Here is a 17,739-nt window from a genome sequence, read left to right on the forward strand (position 1 = left end):
TCTTTGCCCCCCCTCTCTCTCTTTCTCTCTACCCATCTCCACCCCCCTCTCTTTCTCTCTTCCCATCTCTACCCCCCCCTCTCTCTCTCTCTCTTTCTCCCCATCTCTACCCCCTCTCTCTCTCTCTCTTTCTCTCTCTCTGTCTCTTCCCATCTCCCCCCCCTCTCTCTCTTCCCATCTCCCCCCTCTCTCTCTCTCTCTCTCTCTCTCTGTCTCTTCCCTGCCTCCAGCTATTTTCCCTGCAGGGAGAGGCTAAACTCAAGAAGCAGGAAGAGATGGTGCATCACAAACTCCCCCCCTACGTACAAAACATGGACCGCCTCGGAGACACTGAGCTGTGAGGACTAACTTTGAGCTTGGATTGACCCACTTTGGGGTTGAAGGGAGGGGTTTTAGTGAAGGTTTTAATAATTGTATGATATAGTTATTTGGTTTGTATTTTCTCCTCTTTGTACGATACTGTAGATGTATAATTTAACTAATCTAATATATATTAAAACTGTTTTAATGTGTTAACGTATGAATAAGGACGATGAATAAACAATTCACCCTGAATTGTTGTTTTTCCACCATGATTAGTTTCAGTTGTTCTGTCTATTTGCTCTATGCTGGGATGCACAGCTCAGGCCCTTGAGGGCCCCAGTGGCTGCTGGGATGCACAGCTCAGGCCCTTGAGGGCCCCAGTGGCTGCTGGGATGCACAGCTCAGGCCCTTGAGGGCCTCAGTGGCTGCTGGGATGCACAGCTCAGGCCCTTGAGGGCCTCAGTGGCTGCTGGGATGCATAGCTCCGGCCCTTGAGGGCCCCAGTGGCTGCTGGGATGCACAGCTCAGACCCTTGAGGGCCCCAGTGGCTGCTGGGATGCACAGCTCCGGCCCTTGAGGGCCCCAGTGGCTGCTGGGATGCATAGCTCCGGCCCTTGAGGGCCCCAGTGGCTGCTGGGATATCTGGAGCTCTGGGCCTGTATTCATAAAGTGTCTCCGAGTAGAAGTGCTGATGTGCGATCATGCCCCTCCCCCCCCTCCATCTTATTAATACGATTTAAAAGACAAAACTGATCCTAGATCAGCATTCCTACTCTTGAGACGCTTTGAGGACACGGGCCTTGGTATGAAGGGCATTGGTTGACTCCTGTCAGGGTTTGGCTTTGGGAATACAATACCAAACACTATGTAGCAAAGGAACCACAACACAACGCTGTCTGAGGACATTTCCAGCTAGTCTGTAGTTTGGTCTGTAGTTTGGTCTGTAGTTTGGTCTGTAGTTTGTAACGTGTAACATTCTATTTAACAAAGCAAATGGCTCGCAAAAAGGTAGGAACCACTCATAAAGCTTAAACACACCACTTAGTAAAGAAGTCCAGTGTAAGAGACTCGTTGGAAACTGAATCAAAAAAAAGTCTTCAGACAAGAAATCTAGTATCTGTATTTTCTTACGGCGCTTTCCATTTTCTTTCAGAACATTCTTGGCTTGTCTCCCAAATAGACCTTGTTTACTCACTAGGCACACAACAGCACATGGTAACTGACGGTTAATTGAGTTTTACAGTTGTGAGTGGACCTGCACATAGCATCAGCGAAGAATGGGGTTTTAAAAAGCAGCTGAGGTATCTGATATCTCTAAATGTTGAATCAATCTTATTGATGACAACTTTTCAACCACTTTGGTCTTCATCGCCTCTAATACCTCTAGATCTGCTTGATTCACGTTTGATTCACATTTGATTCATGTTTGATTCCCGCTTGATTCATGTCTGACTAAATGTTTGATTCCCGCTTGATTCATGTCTGACTAAATGTTTGATTCGTGTTTGATTCACATTTGATTCGTCTGTCCTCCACAGGGACCTGGTGACGAGCCAGCGTAACCCCGCCCTCACCACCACCCCTTCCAGGAACTTCTTCTCTACATTCCTGCCCCAGGGCAGACGGGTACCTGTCAAGATGCCTCGAGGACTTCCTGGGTCCTCGCCAACACAGGCCTCGCTGGGACGCAAGGACACCGCAGCCAATCAAGTGAGGCCATATGTTCTTCCGGAAATTAGGCCGTTTTTTGTTTTTTTCTGGGGGGGGCATCCCTTGAGACTGAGACGCTGGACTTATAGACCCTCAGGGATGCGTTTTAAGGGGCTAGATAAAGTTTCTGTGGAAAATCCACTCACTGTTTGTGCCATATTGTTCTTGGATCACTGTTACTCAAGTGGCTTTAAACTTTTACCAATATTTAGCCGTTTACACCATTGATGACATGACTAGCGGTATTTATTATTATTATTATTATTATGTATTTACAGTTGGTATCATACTGTAAGTATTCACCCCCCTTGGGATTATTTTTTTCCGCATTTGGTTGAATTTTCAAATTGGGATTGAATTATTATTTTTTTTTTGAGGGGGGGGCGGGGGTCATTGATCTACACAAAATACAAAATTATTACAAAAAATGTCCAACTAAAATGTAGTCTCTGCATAAGTATTCACCCCCCTTTGTTTAGGCAAGCTTAACTTAGTTCAGGTAAAACATTTTGGCTTAACGAATCACGTAATACGTTCCATGCACTTTGTTTTTGAATGCCTAACCTTTCCTCTGTCCTTACATGCACCATCTGTATGGCTCTTCAGTCAAGTTTTTGAATTTCAAGGACAGATTCAACAACAAATGACCAACAAGCTTTTTTTTTTCCTCTCGAAAAGCCTCATATATAAAGAATGGCAGTGATTGGTAGATGGGTAACAATAACAAATCAGACATTTTGAATATGTCTTTAATCAAAGTTAATAACGATGCTGTGTGGATGACGTATTGAACTCGCCAGACACATCAAAGATACAGTCGTCCTCAGAGATGTCACCAGGAAGATATTGGTGACTTTAAAACAGCTACAGGCTATGATGGGAGAAAACTGAGGATGGATCAACGACCTTGTGACGAGAAAAATTCAGACATACAGAATACAAATATTCCAAAACATGCATCTAGAATGCAACAAGGCACTAAAGTAATACAAAGAAATATACTATTAGGCATAAATTCAGAGTTTTATTTTTGGGGTAAATCCAACAAAACACATCACTGAGTAACTGCCCCCTTATTTTCAAGCATTGTGGTGGCTGCGTCATGGTATGGGTATGCTTGTCATCGGCAAATACTGGGGAGTTTTTCAGGATAAAAATAATTGGAATGGAGCTAAGCGCAGGCAAAACCCAAGACGAAAACCTGGTTCAGTCTGCTTTCCACCAGACACTGGGAGATGAATTCACCTTTCAGCAGGACAATAACCTAAAACACAAGAGCAAATATACACTGGAGTTGCTTAGCAAGAAGACAGTGAATGTTCCTCAGTGTCCTAGTTGCAGTTTTGACTTAAATCTGCTTGAAAATCTATGGCAAGACTTGAAAATGTCTGTCAAGCCATGATCCCCATCACCTTGACCGTGAAAAATGGGAAAATAATGGGAAGATATTGGGAAAATAATACAGTATTATACAGTATTAATGTTTATTATACAGTATTATTGTTTATTTTTCATTAATCATTACAGAGTATTTTGTGTAGATTGTTGACAATTTAAAAGAAATACATTTCAATCCCAATTTGTAACAAAATGTGTGTGTGTGTGTGGGGGGGTAAATACTTATGATGGGGTGTTTTTGATTACAGACTTAACTGTGTTTTGGAAAACAAACCGCTTTCATGTATCTCATTCTGTGAAGCCCAAGGACCCAGTAGCGGCCTCCAAGGAGCCCAGGCCGGTCTGTAGCGCTGGGGGAACCAGTGATCTGCAGGCTGGGTCTACTTCCCACCCCAGACAGAGACGACACCAGGACCACGAGAAGGAAAGGAAGGAGCTCTTCTCCAAGCCACAAATTCAGGTTTCACCTACTGTATTACTAAAGAAAGGATGTTGCCTAGTGGACATATTTAGAATTTAATTACACTTTCTGTTACCAAATTCCTGGCGTACATTTACGTGCTTTCCCTCCTTCAATAGGCTATAGAATTATAATGACGTTCTATTTACATATTACATTCCAAAGAGGTCAATTGGAATGACCAAAACAATGGAAATGCCATGGCAACGCCATTCAAGTTTTATCGTCACATGCACAGTAGAGTGAAAGGCCTTTGTTGTCCGCTCTAAACCCGACAACAGTAACCAATAACAATGTATTACTAAAAATAACACACGGTAGAACAAAAACACATGACTGGGAATCGGATTTGGTTTGACGTGACTGGGAATCGGAGTTGATTTAACATGACTGGGAATCGGAGTTGATTTAACATGACTGGGAGTCGGAGTTGATTTAACGTGACTGGGAATCGGAGTTGGTTTGACGTGACTGGGAATCGGAGTTGATTCGACATGACTGGGAATCAGAGTTGATTCGTCATGACTGGGAATCGGAGTTGATTCGTCATGACTGGGAATCGGAGTTGATTCGTCATGACTGGGAATCGGAGTTGATTCGTCATGACTGTGAATCGGAGTTGGTTTGACATGACTGGGAATCGGAGTTGGTTTGACATGACTGTGAATCGGAGTTGGTTTGACATGACTGTGAATCGGAGTTGGTTTGACATGACTGGGAATCGGAGTTGGTTTGACGTGACAGGGAATCGGAGTTGGTTTGACATGACTGGGAATCGGAGTTGGTTTGACATGACTGTGAATCGGAGTTGGTTTGACGTGACTGGGAATCGGAGTTGGTTTGACATGACTGGGAATCGGAGTTGGTTTGACGTGACTGGGAATCGGAGTTGGTTTGACATGACTGGGAATCGGAGTTGGTTTGACATGACTGTGAATCGGAGTTGGTTTGACATGACTGGGAATCGGAGTTGGTTTAACATGACTGGGAATCGGAGTTGATTTAACATGACTGGGAATCGGAGTTGATTTAACATGACTGGGAATCGGAGTTGATTTAACGTGACTGGGAATCGGAGTTGGTTTGACATGACTGGGAATCGGAGTTGATTCGACATGACTGGGAATCGGAGTTGATTCGTCATGACTGGGAATCGGAGTTGATTCGTCATGACTGGGAATCGGAGTTGGTTTAACATGACTGGGAATCGGAGTTGATTTGACATGACTGGGAATCGGAGTTGGTTTGACATGACTGGGAATCGGAGTTGGTTTGACATGACTGGGAATCGGAGTTGGTTTGACATGACTGGGAATCGGAGTTGATTCGACATGACTGGGAATCGGAGTTGGTTTCACATAACTGGGAATCGGAGTTGGTTTGACGTGACTGGGAATCGGAGTTGGTTTGACATGACTGGGAATCGGAGTTGATTCGACATGACTGGGAATCGGAGTTGGTTTCACATAACTGGGAATCGGAGTTGGTTTGACGTGACTGGGAATCGGAGTTGGTTTGACGTGACTGGGAATCGGAGTTGGTTTGACATGACTGGGAATCGGAGTTGATTCAACATGACTGGGAATCGGAGTTGATTCGACATGACTGGGAATCGGAGTTGATTCAACATGACTGGGAATCGGAGTTGATTCAACATGACTGGGAATCGGAGTTGATTCAACATGACTGGGAATCGGAGTTGATTCAACATGACTGGGAATCGGAGTTGATTCAACATGACTGGGAATCAGAGTTGGTTTCACATAACTGGGAATCGGAGTTGGTTTGACGTGACTGGGAATCGGAGTTGGTTTGACGTGACTGGGAATCGGAGTTGGTTTGACATGACTGGGAATCGGAGTTGATTCAACATGACTGGGAATCGGAGTTGATTCAACATGACTGGGAATCGGAGTTGGTTTGACATGACTGGGAATCGGAGTTCATTCAACATGACTGGGAATCGGAGTTGATTCAACATGACTGGGAATCGGAGTTGATTCAACATGACTGGGAATCGGAGTTGATTCAACATGACTGGGAATCGGAGTTGATTCAAAATGACTGGGAATCGGAGTTGGTTTGACGTGACTGGGAATCGGAGTTGGTTTGACGTGACTGGGAATCGGAGTTGGTTTGACATGACTGGGAATCGGAGTTGGTTTGACATGACTGGGAATCGGAGTTGATTCAACATGACTGGGAATCGGAGTTGATTCAACATGACTGGGAATCGGAGTTGATTCAACATGACTGGGAATCGGAGTTGATTCAACATGCTGGGAATCGGAGTTGATTCAAAATGACTGGGAATCGGAGTTGGTTTGACATGACTGGGAATCAGAGTTGGTTTGACATGACTGGGAATCAGAGTTGGTTTGACGTGACTGGGAATCGGAGTTGGTTTGACATGACTGGGAATCGGAGTTGGTTTGACGTGACTGGGAATCGGAGTTGGTTTGACGTGACTGGGAATCGGAGTTGGTTTGACATGACTGGGAATCGGAGTTGGTTTGACATGACTGGGAATCGGAGTTGGTTTGACATGACTGGGAATCGGAGTTGGTTTGACATGACTGGGAATCGGAGTTGGTTTGACATGACTGGGAATCGGAGTTGGTTTGACGTGACTGGGAATCGGAGTTGATTCAAAATGACTGGGAATCGGAGTTGATTCAAAATGACTGGGAATCGGAGTTGGTTTGACATGACTGGGAATCGGAGTTGATTCGGCATGACTGGGAATCAGAGTTGGTTTGACATGACTGGGAATCAGAGTTGGTTTGACATGACTGGGAATCAGAGTTGGTTTGACATGACTGGGAATCGGAGTTGGTTTGACGTGACTGGGAATCGGAGTTGGTTTGACGTGACTGGGAATCGGAGTTGGTTTGACGTGACTGGGAATCGGAGTTGGTTTGACATGACTGGGAATCGGAGTTGGTTTGACATGACTGGGAATCGGAGTTGGTTTGACATGACTGGGAATCGGAGTTGGTTTGACATGACTGGGAATCGGAGTTGGTTTGACATGACTGGGAATCGGAGTTGATTCGTCATGACTGGGAATCGGAGTTGATTCGTCATGACTTGGAATCGGAGTTGGTTTGACGTGACTGGGAATCGGAGTTGGTTTGACGTGACTGGGAATCGGAGTTGGTTTGACTGGACTGGGAATCGGAGTTGGTTTGACATGACTGGGAATCGGAGTTGGTTTCACATGACTGGGAATCGGAGTTGGTTTGACGTGACTGGGAATCGGAGTTGGTTTGACATGACTGGGAATCGGAGTTGATTCGACATGACTGGGAATTGGAGTTGGTTTGACATGACTGGGAATCGGAGTTGGTTTGACATGACTGGGAATCGGAGTTGGTTTGACATGACTGGGAATCGGAGTTGGTTTGACATGACTGGGAATCGGAGTTGGTTCGACGTGACTGGGAATCGGAGTTGGTTTGACATGACTGGGAATCGGAGTTGGTTTGACATGACTGTGAATCGGAGTTGGTTTGACATGACTGGGAATTGGAGTTGGTTTGACGTGACAGGGAATCGGAGTTGGTTTGACATGACTGGGAATCGGAGTTGGTTTGACATGACTGGGAATCGGAGTTGGTTTGACATGACTGTGAATCGGAGTTGGTTTGACGTGACTGGGAATCGGAGTTGGTTTGACATGACTGGGAATCGGAGTTGGTTTGACGTGACAGGGAATCGGAGTTGGTTTGACATGACTGGGAATCGGAGTTGGTTTGACATGACTGTGAATCGGAGTTGGTTTGACATGACTGGGAATCGGAGTTGGTTTAACATGACTGGGAATCGGAGTTGATTTAACATGACTGGGAATCGGAGTTGATTTAACGTGACTGGGAATCGGAGTTGATTTAACGTGACTGGGAATCGGAGTTGGTTTGACATGACTGGGAATCGGAGTTGATTCGACATGACTGGGAATCGGAGTTGATTCGTCATGACTGGGAATCGGAGTTGATTCGTCATGACTGGGAATCGGAGTTGGTTTAACATGACTGGGAATCGGAGTTGATTTGACATGACTGGGAATCGGAGTTGGTTTGACATGACTGGGAATCGGAGTTGGTTTGACATGACTGGGAATCGGAGTTGGTTTGACATGACTGGGAATCGGAGTTGATTCGACATGACTGGGAATCGGAGTTGGTTTCACATAACTGGGAATCGGAGTTGGTTTGACGTAACTGGGAATCGGAGTTGGTTTGACATGACTGGGAATCGGAGTTGATTCGACATGACTGGGAATCGGAGTTGGTTTCACATAACTGGGAATCGGAGTTGGTTTGACGTGACTGGGAATCGGAGTTGGTTTGACGTGACTGGGAATCGGAGTTGATTCAACATGACTGGGAATCGGAGTTGATTCGACATGACTGGGAATCGGAGTTGATTCAACATGACTGGGAATCGGAGTTGATTCAACATGACTGGGAATCGGAGTTGATTCAACATGACTGGGAATCGGAGTTGATTCAACATGACTGGGAATCGGAGTTGATTCAACATGACTGGGAATCGGAGTTGATTCAACATGACTGGGAATCAGAGTTGGTTTCACATAACTGGGAATCGGAGTTGGTTTGACGTGACTGGGAATCGGAGTTGGTTTGACGTGACTGGGAATCGGAGTTGGTTTGACATGACTGGGAATCGGAGTTGATTCAACATGACTGGGAATCGGAGTTGATTCAACATGACTGGGAATCGGAGTTGGTTTGACATGACTGGGAATCGGAGTTCATTCAACATGACTGGGAATCGGAGTTGATTCAACATGACTGGGAATCGGAGTTGATTCAACATGACTGGGAATCGGAGTTGATTCAACATGACTGGGAATCGGAGTTGATTCAAAATGACTGGGAATCGGAGTTGGTTTGACGTGACTGGGAATCGGAGTTGGTTTGACGTGACTGGGAATCGGAGTTGGTTTGACATGACTGGGAATCGGAGTTGGTTTGACATGACTGGGAATCGGAGTTGATTCAACATGACTGGGAATCGGAGTTGATTCAACATGACTGGGAATCGGAGTTGATTCAACATGACTGGGAATCGGAGTTGATTCAACATGCTGGGAATCGGAGTTGATTCAAAATGACTGGGAATCGGAGTTGGTTTGACATGACTGGGAATCAGAGTTGGTTTGACATGACTGGGAATCAGAGTTGGTTTGACGTGACTGGGAATCGGAGTTGGTTTGACATGACTGGGAATCGGAGTTGGTTTGACGTGACTGGGAATCGGAGTTGGTTTGACGTGACTGGGAATCGGAGTTGGTTTGACATGACTGGGAATCGGAGTTGGTTTGACATGACTGGGAATCGGAGTTGGTTTGACATGACTGGGAATCGGAGTTGGTTTGACATGACTGGGAATCGGAGTTGGTTTGACATGACTGGGAATCGGAGTTGGTTTGACGTGACTGGGAATCGGAGTTGATTCAAAATGACTGGGAATCGGAGTTGATTCAAAATGACTGGGAATCGGAGTTGGTTTGACATGACTGGGAATCGGAGTTGATTCGGCATGACTGGGAATCAGAGTTGGTTTGACATGACTGGGAATCAGAGTTGGTTTGACATGACTGGGAATCAGAGTTGGTTTGACATGACTGGGAATCGGAGTTGGTTTGACGTGACTGGGAATCGGAGTTGGTTTGACGTGACTGGGAATCGGAGTTGGTTTGACGTGACTGGGAATCGGAGTTGGTTTGACATGACTGGGAATCGGAGTTGGTTTGACATGACTGGGAATCGGAGTTGGTTTGACATGACTGGGAATCGGAGTTGGTTTGACATGACTGGGAATCGGAGTTGGTTTGACATGACTGGGAATCGGAGTTGATTCGTCATGACTGGGAATCGGAGTTGATTCGTCATGACTTGGAATCGGAGTTGGTTTGACGTGACTGGGAATCGGAGTTGGTTTGACGTGACTGGGAATCGGAGTTGGTTTGACTGGACTGGGAATCGGAGTTGGTTTGACATGACTGGGAATCGGAGTTGGTTTCACATGACTGGGAATCGGAGTTGGTTTGACGTGACTGGGAATCGGAGTTGGTTTGACGTGACTGGGAATCGGAGTTGGTTTGACGTGACTGGGAATCGGAGTTGGTTTGACATGACTGGGAATCGGAGTTGATTCGACATGACTGGGAATCGGAGTTGGTTTTGACATGACAGGGAATCGGAGTTGATTCGTCATGACAGGGAATCGGAGTTGATTCGTCATGACTGGGAATCGGAGTTGGTTTGACATGACTGGGAATCGGAGTTGGTTTGACATGACTGGGAATCAGAGTTGGTTTGACATGACTGGGAATCAGAGTTGGTTTGACGTGACTGGGAATCGGAGTTGGTTTGACATGACTGGGAATCGGAGTTGGTTTGACGTGACTGGGAATCGGAGTTGGTTTGACGTGACTGGGAATCGGAGTTGGTTTGACATGACTGGGAATCGGAGTTGGTTTGACATGACTGGGAATCGGAGTTGGTTTGACATGACTGGGAATCGGAGTTGGTTTGACATGACTGGGAATCGGAGTTGGTTTGACATGACTGGGAATCGGAGTTGGTTTGACGTGACTGGGAATCGGAGTTGATTCAAAATGACTGGGAATCGGAGTTGATTCAAAATGACTGGGAATCGGAGTTGGTTTGACATGACTGGGAATCGGAGTTGATTCGGCATGACTGGGAATCAGAGTTGGTTTGACATGACTGGGAATCAGAGTTGGTTTGACATGACTGGGAATCAGAGTTGGTTTGACATGACTGGGAATCGGAGTTGGTTTGACGTGACTGGGAATCGGAGTTGGTTTGACGTGACTGGGAATCGGAGTTGGTTTGACGTGACTGGGAATCGGAGTTGGTTTGACATGACTGGGAATCGGAGTTGGTTTGACATGACTGGGAATCGGAGTTGGTTTGACATGACTGGGAATCGGAGTTGGTTTGACATGACTGGGAATCGGAGTTGGTTTGACATGACTGGGAATCGGAGTTGATTCGTCATGACTGGGAATCGGAGTTGATTCGTCATGACTTGGAATCGGAGTTGGTTTGACGTGACTGGGAATCGGAGTTGGTTTGACGTGACTGGGAATCGGAGTTGGTTTGACTGGACTGGGAATCGGAGTTGGTTTGACATGACTGGGAATCGGAGTTGGTTTGACATGACTGGGAATCGGAGTTGGTTTGACGTGACTGGGAATCGGAGTTGGTTTGACGTGACTGGGAATCGGAGTTGGTTTGACGTGACTGGGAATCGGAGTTGGTTTGACATGACTGGGAATCGGAGTTGATTCGACATGACTGGGAATCGGAGTTGGTTTGACATGACAGGGAATCGGAGTTGATTCGTCATGACAGGGAATCGGAGTTGATTCGTCATGACTGGGAATCGGAGTTGGTTTGACATGACTGGGAATCGGAGTTGGTTTGACATGACTGGGAATCGGAGTTGGTTTGACATGACTGGGAATCGGAGTTGATTCGACATGACTGGGATTTGGAGTTGGTTTGACATGACTGGGAATCGGAGTTGGTTTGACATGACTGGGAATCGGAGTTGGTTTGACATGACTGGGAATCGGAGTTGGTTTGACATGACTGGGAATCGGAGTTGGTTCGACGTGACTGGGAATCGGAGTTGGTTTGACATGACTGGGAATCGGAGTTGGTTTGACATGACTGTGAATCGGAGTTGGTTTGACATGACTGGGAATCGGAGTTGGTTTGACGTGACAGGGAATCGGAGTTGGTTTGACATGACTGGGAATCGGAGTTGGTTTGACATGACTGTGAATCGGAGTTGGTTTGACGTGACTGGGAATCGGAGTTGGTTTGACATGACTGGGAATCGGAGTTGGTTTGACGTGACAGGGAATCGGAGTTGGTTTGACATGACTGGGAATCGGAGTTGGTTTGACATGACTGTGAATCGGAGTTGGTTTGACATGACTGGGAATCGGAGTTGGTTTAACATGACTGGGAATCGGAGTTGATTTAACATGACTGGGAATCGGAGTTGATTTAACGTGACTGGGAATCGGAGTTGATTTAACGTGACTGGGAATCGGAGTTGGTTTGACATGACTGGGAATCGGAGTTGATTCGACATGACTGGGAATCGGAGTTGATTCGTCATGACTGGGAATCGGAGTTGATTCGTCATGACTGGGAATCGGAGTTGGTTTAACATGACTGGGAATCGGAGTTGATTTGACATGACTGGGAATCGGAGTTGGTTTGACATGACTGGGAATCGGAGTTGGTTTGACATGACTGGGAATCGGAGTTGGTTTGACATGACTGGGAATCGGAGTTGGTTTGACATGACTGGGAATCGGAGTTGATTCGACATGACTGGGAATCGGAGTTGGTTTCACATAACTGGGAATCGGAGTTGGTTTGACGTAACTGGGAATCGGAGTTGGTTTGACATGACTGGGAATCGGAGTTGATTCGACATGACTGGGAATCGGAGTTGGTTTCACATAACTGGGAATCGGAGTTGGTTTGACGTGACTGGGAATCGGAGTTGGTTTGACGTGACTGGGAATCGGAGTTGGTTTGACATGACTGGGAATCGGAGTTGATTCAACATGACTGGGAATCGGAGTTGGTTTGACATGACTGGGAATCGGAGTTGATTCAACATGACTGGGAATCGGAGTTGATTCAACATGACTGGGAATCGGAGTTGATTCAACATGACTGGGAATCGGAGTTGATTCAACATGACTGGGAATCGGAGTTGATTCAACATGACTGGGAATCAGAGTTGGTTTCACATAACTGGGAATCGGAGTTGGTTTGACGTGACTGGGAATCGGAGTTGGTTTGACGTGACTGGGAATCGGAGTTGGTTTGACATGACTGGGAATCGGAGCTGATTCAACATGACTGGGAATCGGAGTTGATTCAACATGACTGGGAATCGGAGTTGGTTTGACATGACTGGGAATCGGAGTTCATTCAACATGACTGGGAATCGGAGTTGATTCAACATGACTGGGAATCGGAGTTGATTCAACATGACTGGGAATCGGAGTTGATTCAACATGACTGGGAATCGGAGTTGATTCAACATGACTGGGAATCGGAGTTGATTCAAAATGACTGGGAATCGGAGTTGGTTTGACGTGACTGGGAATCGGAGTTGGTTTGACGTGACTGGGAATCGGAGTTGGTTTGACATGACTGGGAATCGGAGTTGGTTTGACATGACTGGGAATCGGAGTTGATTCAACATGACTGGGAATCGGAGTTGATTCAACATGACTGGGAATCGGAGTTGATTCAACATGACTGGGAATCGGAGTTGATTCAACATGCTGGGAATCGGAGTTGATTCAAAATGACTGGGAATCGGAGTTGGTTTGACATGACTGGGAATCAGAGTTGGTTTGACGTGACTGGGAATCGGAGTTGGTTTGACGTGACTGGGAATCGGAGTTGGTTTGACATGACTGGGAATCGGAGTTGGTTTGACATGACTGGGAATCGGAGTTGATTCAACATGACTGGGAATCGGAGTTGATTCAACATGACTGGGAATCGGAGTTGATTCAACATGACTGGGAATCGGAGTTGATTCAACATGCTGGGAATCGGAGTTGATTCAAAATGACTGGGAATCGGAGTTGGTTTGACATGACTGGGAATCAGAGTTGGTTTGACATGACTGGGAATCAGAGTTGGTTTGACGTGACTGGGAATCGGAGTTGGTTTGACATGACTGGGAATCGGAGTTGGTTTGACGTGACTGGGAATCGGAGTTGGTTTGACGTGACTGGGAATCGGAGTTGGTTTGACATGACTGGGAATCGGAGTTGGTTTGACATGACTGGGAATCGGAGTTGGTTTGACATGACTGGGAATCGGAGTTGGTTTGACATGACTGGGAATCGGAGTTGGTTTGACATGACTGGGAATCGGAGTTGGTTTGACGTGACTGGGAATCGGAGTTGATTCAAAATGACTGGGAATCGGAGTTGATTCAAAATGACTGGGAATCGGAGTTGGTTTGACATGACTGGGAATCGGAGTTGATTCGGCATGACTGGGAATCAGAGTTGGTTTGACATGACTGGGAATCAGAGTTGGTTTGACATGACTGGGAATCAGAGTTGGTTTGACATGACTGGGAATCGGAGTTGGTTTGACGTGACTGGGAATCGGAGTTGGTTTGACGTGACTGGGAATCGGAGTTGGTTTGACGTGACTGGGAATCGGAGTTGGTTTGACATGACTGGGAATCGGAGTTGGTTTGACATGACTGGGAATCGGAGTTGGTTTGACATGACTGGGAATCGGAGTTGGTTTGACATGACTGGGAATCGGAGTTGGTTTGACATGACTGGGAATCGGAGTTGGTTTGACATGACTGGGAATCGGAGTTGGTTTGACATGACTGGGAATCGGAGTTGGTTTGACGTGACTGGGAATCGGAGTTGATTCGACATGACTGGGAATCGGAGTTGGTTTGACGTGACTGGGAATCGGAGTTGATTTAACATGACTGGGAATCGGAGTTGATTCGACATGACTGGGAATCGGAGTTGGTTTGACATGACTGGGAATCGGAGTTGATTCGACATGACTGGGAATCGGAGTTGGTTTCACATAACTGGGAATCGGAGTTGGTTTGACGTGACTGGGAATCGGAGTTGGTTTGACATGACTGGGAATCGGAGTTGGTTTGACATGACTGGGAATCGGAGTTGGTTTGACATGACTGGGAATCGGAGTTGGTTTGACATGACTGGGAATCGGAGTTGGTTTGACATGACTGGGAATCGGAGTTGGTTTGACATGACTGGGAATCGGAGTTGGTTTGACATGACTGGGAATCGGAGTTGATTCAACATGACTGGGAATCAGAGTTGATTCGACATGACTGGGAATCGGAGTTGGTTTGACATGGCTGGGAATCGGAGTTGGTTTGACATGACTGGGAATCGGAGTTGATTCAACATGACTGGGAATCGGAGTTGGTTTGACATGACTGGGAATCGAAGTTGGTTTGACATGACTGGGAATCGGAGTTGATTCGTCATGACTGGGAATCGGAGTTGATTCGACATGACTGGGAATCGGAGTTGGTTTGACATGACTGGGAATCGGAGTTGGTTTGACATGACTGGGAATCGGAGTTGGTTTGACTGGACTGGGAATCGGAGTTGGTTTGACATGACTGGGAATCGGAGTTGGTTCGACGTGACTGGGAATCGGAGTTGGTTTGACATGACTGGGAATCGGAGTTGGTTTGACGTGACTGGGAATCGGAGTTGGTTTGACGTGACTGGGAATCGGAGTTGGTTTGACGTGACTGGGAATCGGAGTTGGTTTGACATGACTGGGAATCGGAGTTGATTCGACATGACTGGGAATCGGAGTTGGTTTGACATGACAGGGAATCGGAGTTGATTCGTCATGACAGGGAATCGGAGTTGATTCGTCATGACTGGGAATCGGAGTTGGTTTGACATGACTGGGAATCGGAGTTGGTTTGACATGACTGGGAATCGGAGTTGGTTTGACATGACTGGGAATCGGAGTTGATTCGACATGACTGGGAATCGGAGTTGGTTTGACATGACTGGGAATCGGAGTTGGTTTGACATGACTGGGAATCGGAGTTGGTTTGACATGACTGGGAATCGGAGTTGGTTTGACATGACTGGGAATCGGAGTTGGTTCGACGTGACTGGGAATCGGAGTTGGTTTGACATGACTGGGAATCGGAGTTGGTTTGACATGACTGGGAATCGGAGTTGGTTTGACGTGATGGGAATCGGAGTTGGTTTGACATGACTGGGAATCGGAGTTGGTTTGACATGACTGGGAATCGGAGTTGGTTTGACATGACTGGGAATCGGAGTTGGTTTGACATGACTGGGAATCGGAGTTGATTCGTCATGACTGGGAATCGGAGTTGATTCGTCATGACTGGGAATCGGAGTTGATTCCACATGACTGGGAATCGGAGTTGGTTTGACATGACTGGGAATCGGAGTTGGTTTGACATGACTGGGAATCGGAGTTGGTTTGACGTGACTGGGAATCGGAGTTGATTTGACGTGACTGGGAATCGGAGTTGGTTTGACATGACTGGGAATCGGAGTTGGTTTGACATGACTGGGAATCGGAGTTGATTCGACATGACTGGGAATCGGAGTTGGTTTGACGTGACTGGGAATCGGAGTTGGTTTGACATGACTGTGAATCGGAGTTGGTTTGACATGACTGGGAATCGGAGTTGGTTTGACGTGACTGTGAATCGGAGTTGGTTTGACATGACTGGGAATCGGAGTTGGTTTGACGTGACTGGGAATCGGAGTTGGTTTGACATGACTGGGAATCGGAGTTGGTTTGACGTGACTGGGAATCGGAGTTGGTTTGACATGACTGGGAATCGGAGTTGGTTTGACGTGACTGGGAATCGGAGTTGATTTGACGTGACTGGGAATCGGAGTTGGTTTGACGTGACTGGGAATCGGAGTTGGTTTGACATGACTGGGAATCGGAGTTGATTTGACGTGACTGGGAATCGGAGTTGATTCGACATGACTGGGAATCGGAGTTGGTTTGACGTGATGGGAATCGGAGTTGGTTTGACATGACTGGGAATCGGAGTTGGTTTGACATGACTGAGAATCGGAGTTGATTCGTCATGACTGGGAATTGGAGTTGATTCCACATGACTGGGAATCGGAGTTGGTTTGACATGACTGGGAATCGGAGTTGGTTTGACATGACTGGGAATCGGAGTTGGTTTGACATGACTGGGAATCGGAGTTGGTTTGACATGACTGGGAATCGGAGTTGATTCGTCATGACTGGGAATCGGAGTTGATTCGTCATGACTGGGAATCGGAGTTGATTCCACATGACTGGGAATCGGAGTTGGTTTGACATGACTGGGAATCGGAGTTGGTTTGACATGACTGGGAATCGGAGTTGGTTTGACATGACTGGGAATCGGAGTTGGTTTGACATGACTGGGAATCGGAGTTGGTTTGACATGACTGGGAATCGGAGTTGGTTTGACATGACTGGGAATCGGAGTTGGTTTGACATGACTGGGAATCGGAGTTGGTTTGACGTGACTGGGAATCGGAGTTGGTTTGACGTGACTGGGAATCGGAGTTGGTTTGACGTGACTGGGAATCGGAGTTGGTTTGACATGACTGGGAATCGGAGTTGGTTTGACATGACTGGGAATCGGAGTTGGTTTGACATGACTGGGAATCGGAGTTGATTCGTCATGACTGGGAATCGGAGTTGATTCCACATGACTGGGAATCGGAGTTGGTTTGACATGACTGGGAATCGGAGTTGGTTTGACGTGACTGGGAATCGGAGTTGGTTTGACGTGACTGGGAATCGGAGTTGGTTTGACGTGACTGGGAATCGGAGTTGGTTTGACATGACTGGGAATTGGAGTTGATTCCACATGACTGGGAATCGGAGTTGGTTTGACATGACTGGGAATCGGAGTTGGTTTGACGTGACTGGGAATCGGAGTTGGTTTGACATGACTGGGAATCGGAGTTGGTTTGACATGACTGGGAATCGGAGTTGGTTTGACATGACTGGGAATCGGAGTTGGTTCGACATGACTGGGAATCGGAGTTGGTTCGACGTGACTGGGAATCGGAGTTGGTTAGACGTGACTGGGAATCGGAGTTGGTTTGACGTGACTGGGAATCGGAGTTGGTTTGACGTGACTGGGAATCGGAGTTGGTTTGACATGACTGGGAATCGGAGTTGGTTTGACATGACTGGGAATCGGAGTTGGTTTGACATGACTGGGAATCG

At 46.7% G+C, this 17,739-nt stretch overlaps 1 protein-coding gene across 1 annotated transcript in view; it reads left to right on the forward strand.

The window, feature by feature from the left end:
* Positions 1 to 17,739, forward strand: part of wdr91 (WD repeat domain 91) — a 62,767-nt gene that overhangs the window by 9,177 nt on the left and 35,851 nt on the right. The window contains exons 6-8 of the mRNA XM_052458616.1: positions 231 to 337; positions 1,842 to 2,013; positions 3,713 to 3,871. Coding sequence (XP_052314576.1) covers positions 231 to 337; positions 1,842 to 2,013; positions 3,713 to 3,871 — 438 coding nt within the window. The remainder of the gene's footprint in view (positions 1 to 230; positions 338 to 1,841; positions 2,014 to 3,712; positions 3,872 to 17,739) is intronic.

This window comes from Oncorhynchus keta, chromosome 12 (genome assembly GCF_023373465.1).
Source record: "Oncorhynchus keta strain PuntledgeMale-10-30-2019 chromosome 12, Oket_V2, whole genome shotgun sequence".
Lineage (NCBI taxonomy): Eukaryota > Metazoa > Chordata > Actinopteri > Salmoniformes > Salmonidae > Oncorhynchus > Oncorhynchus keta.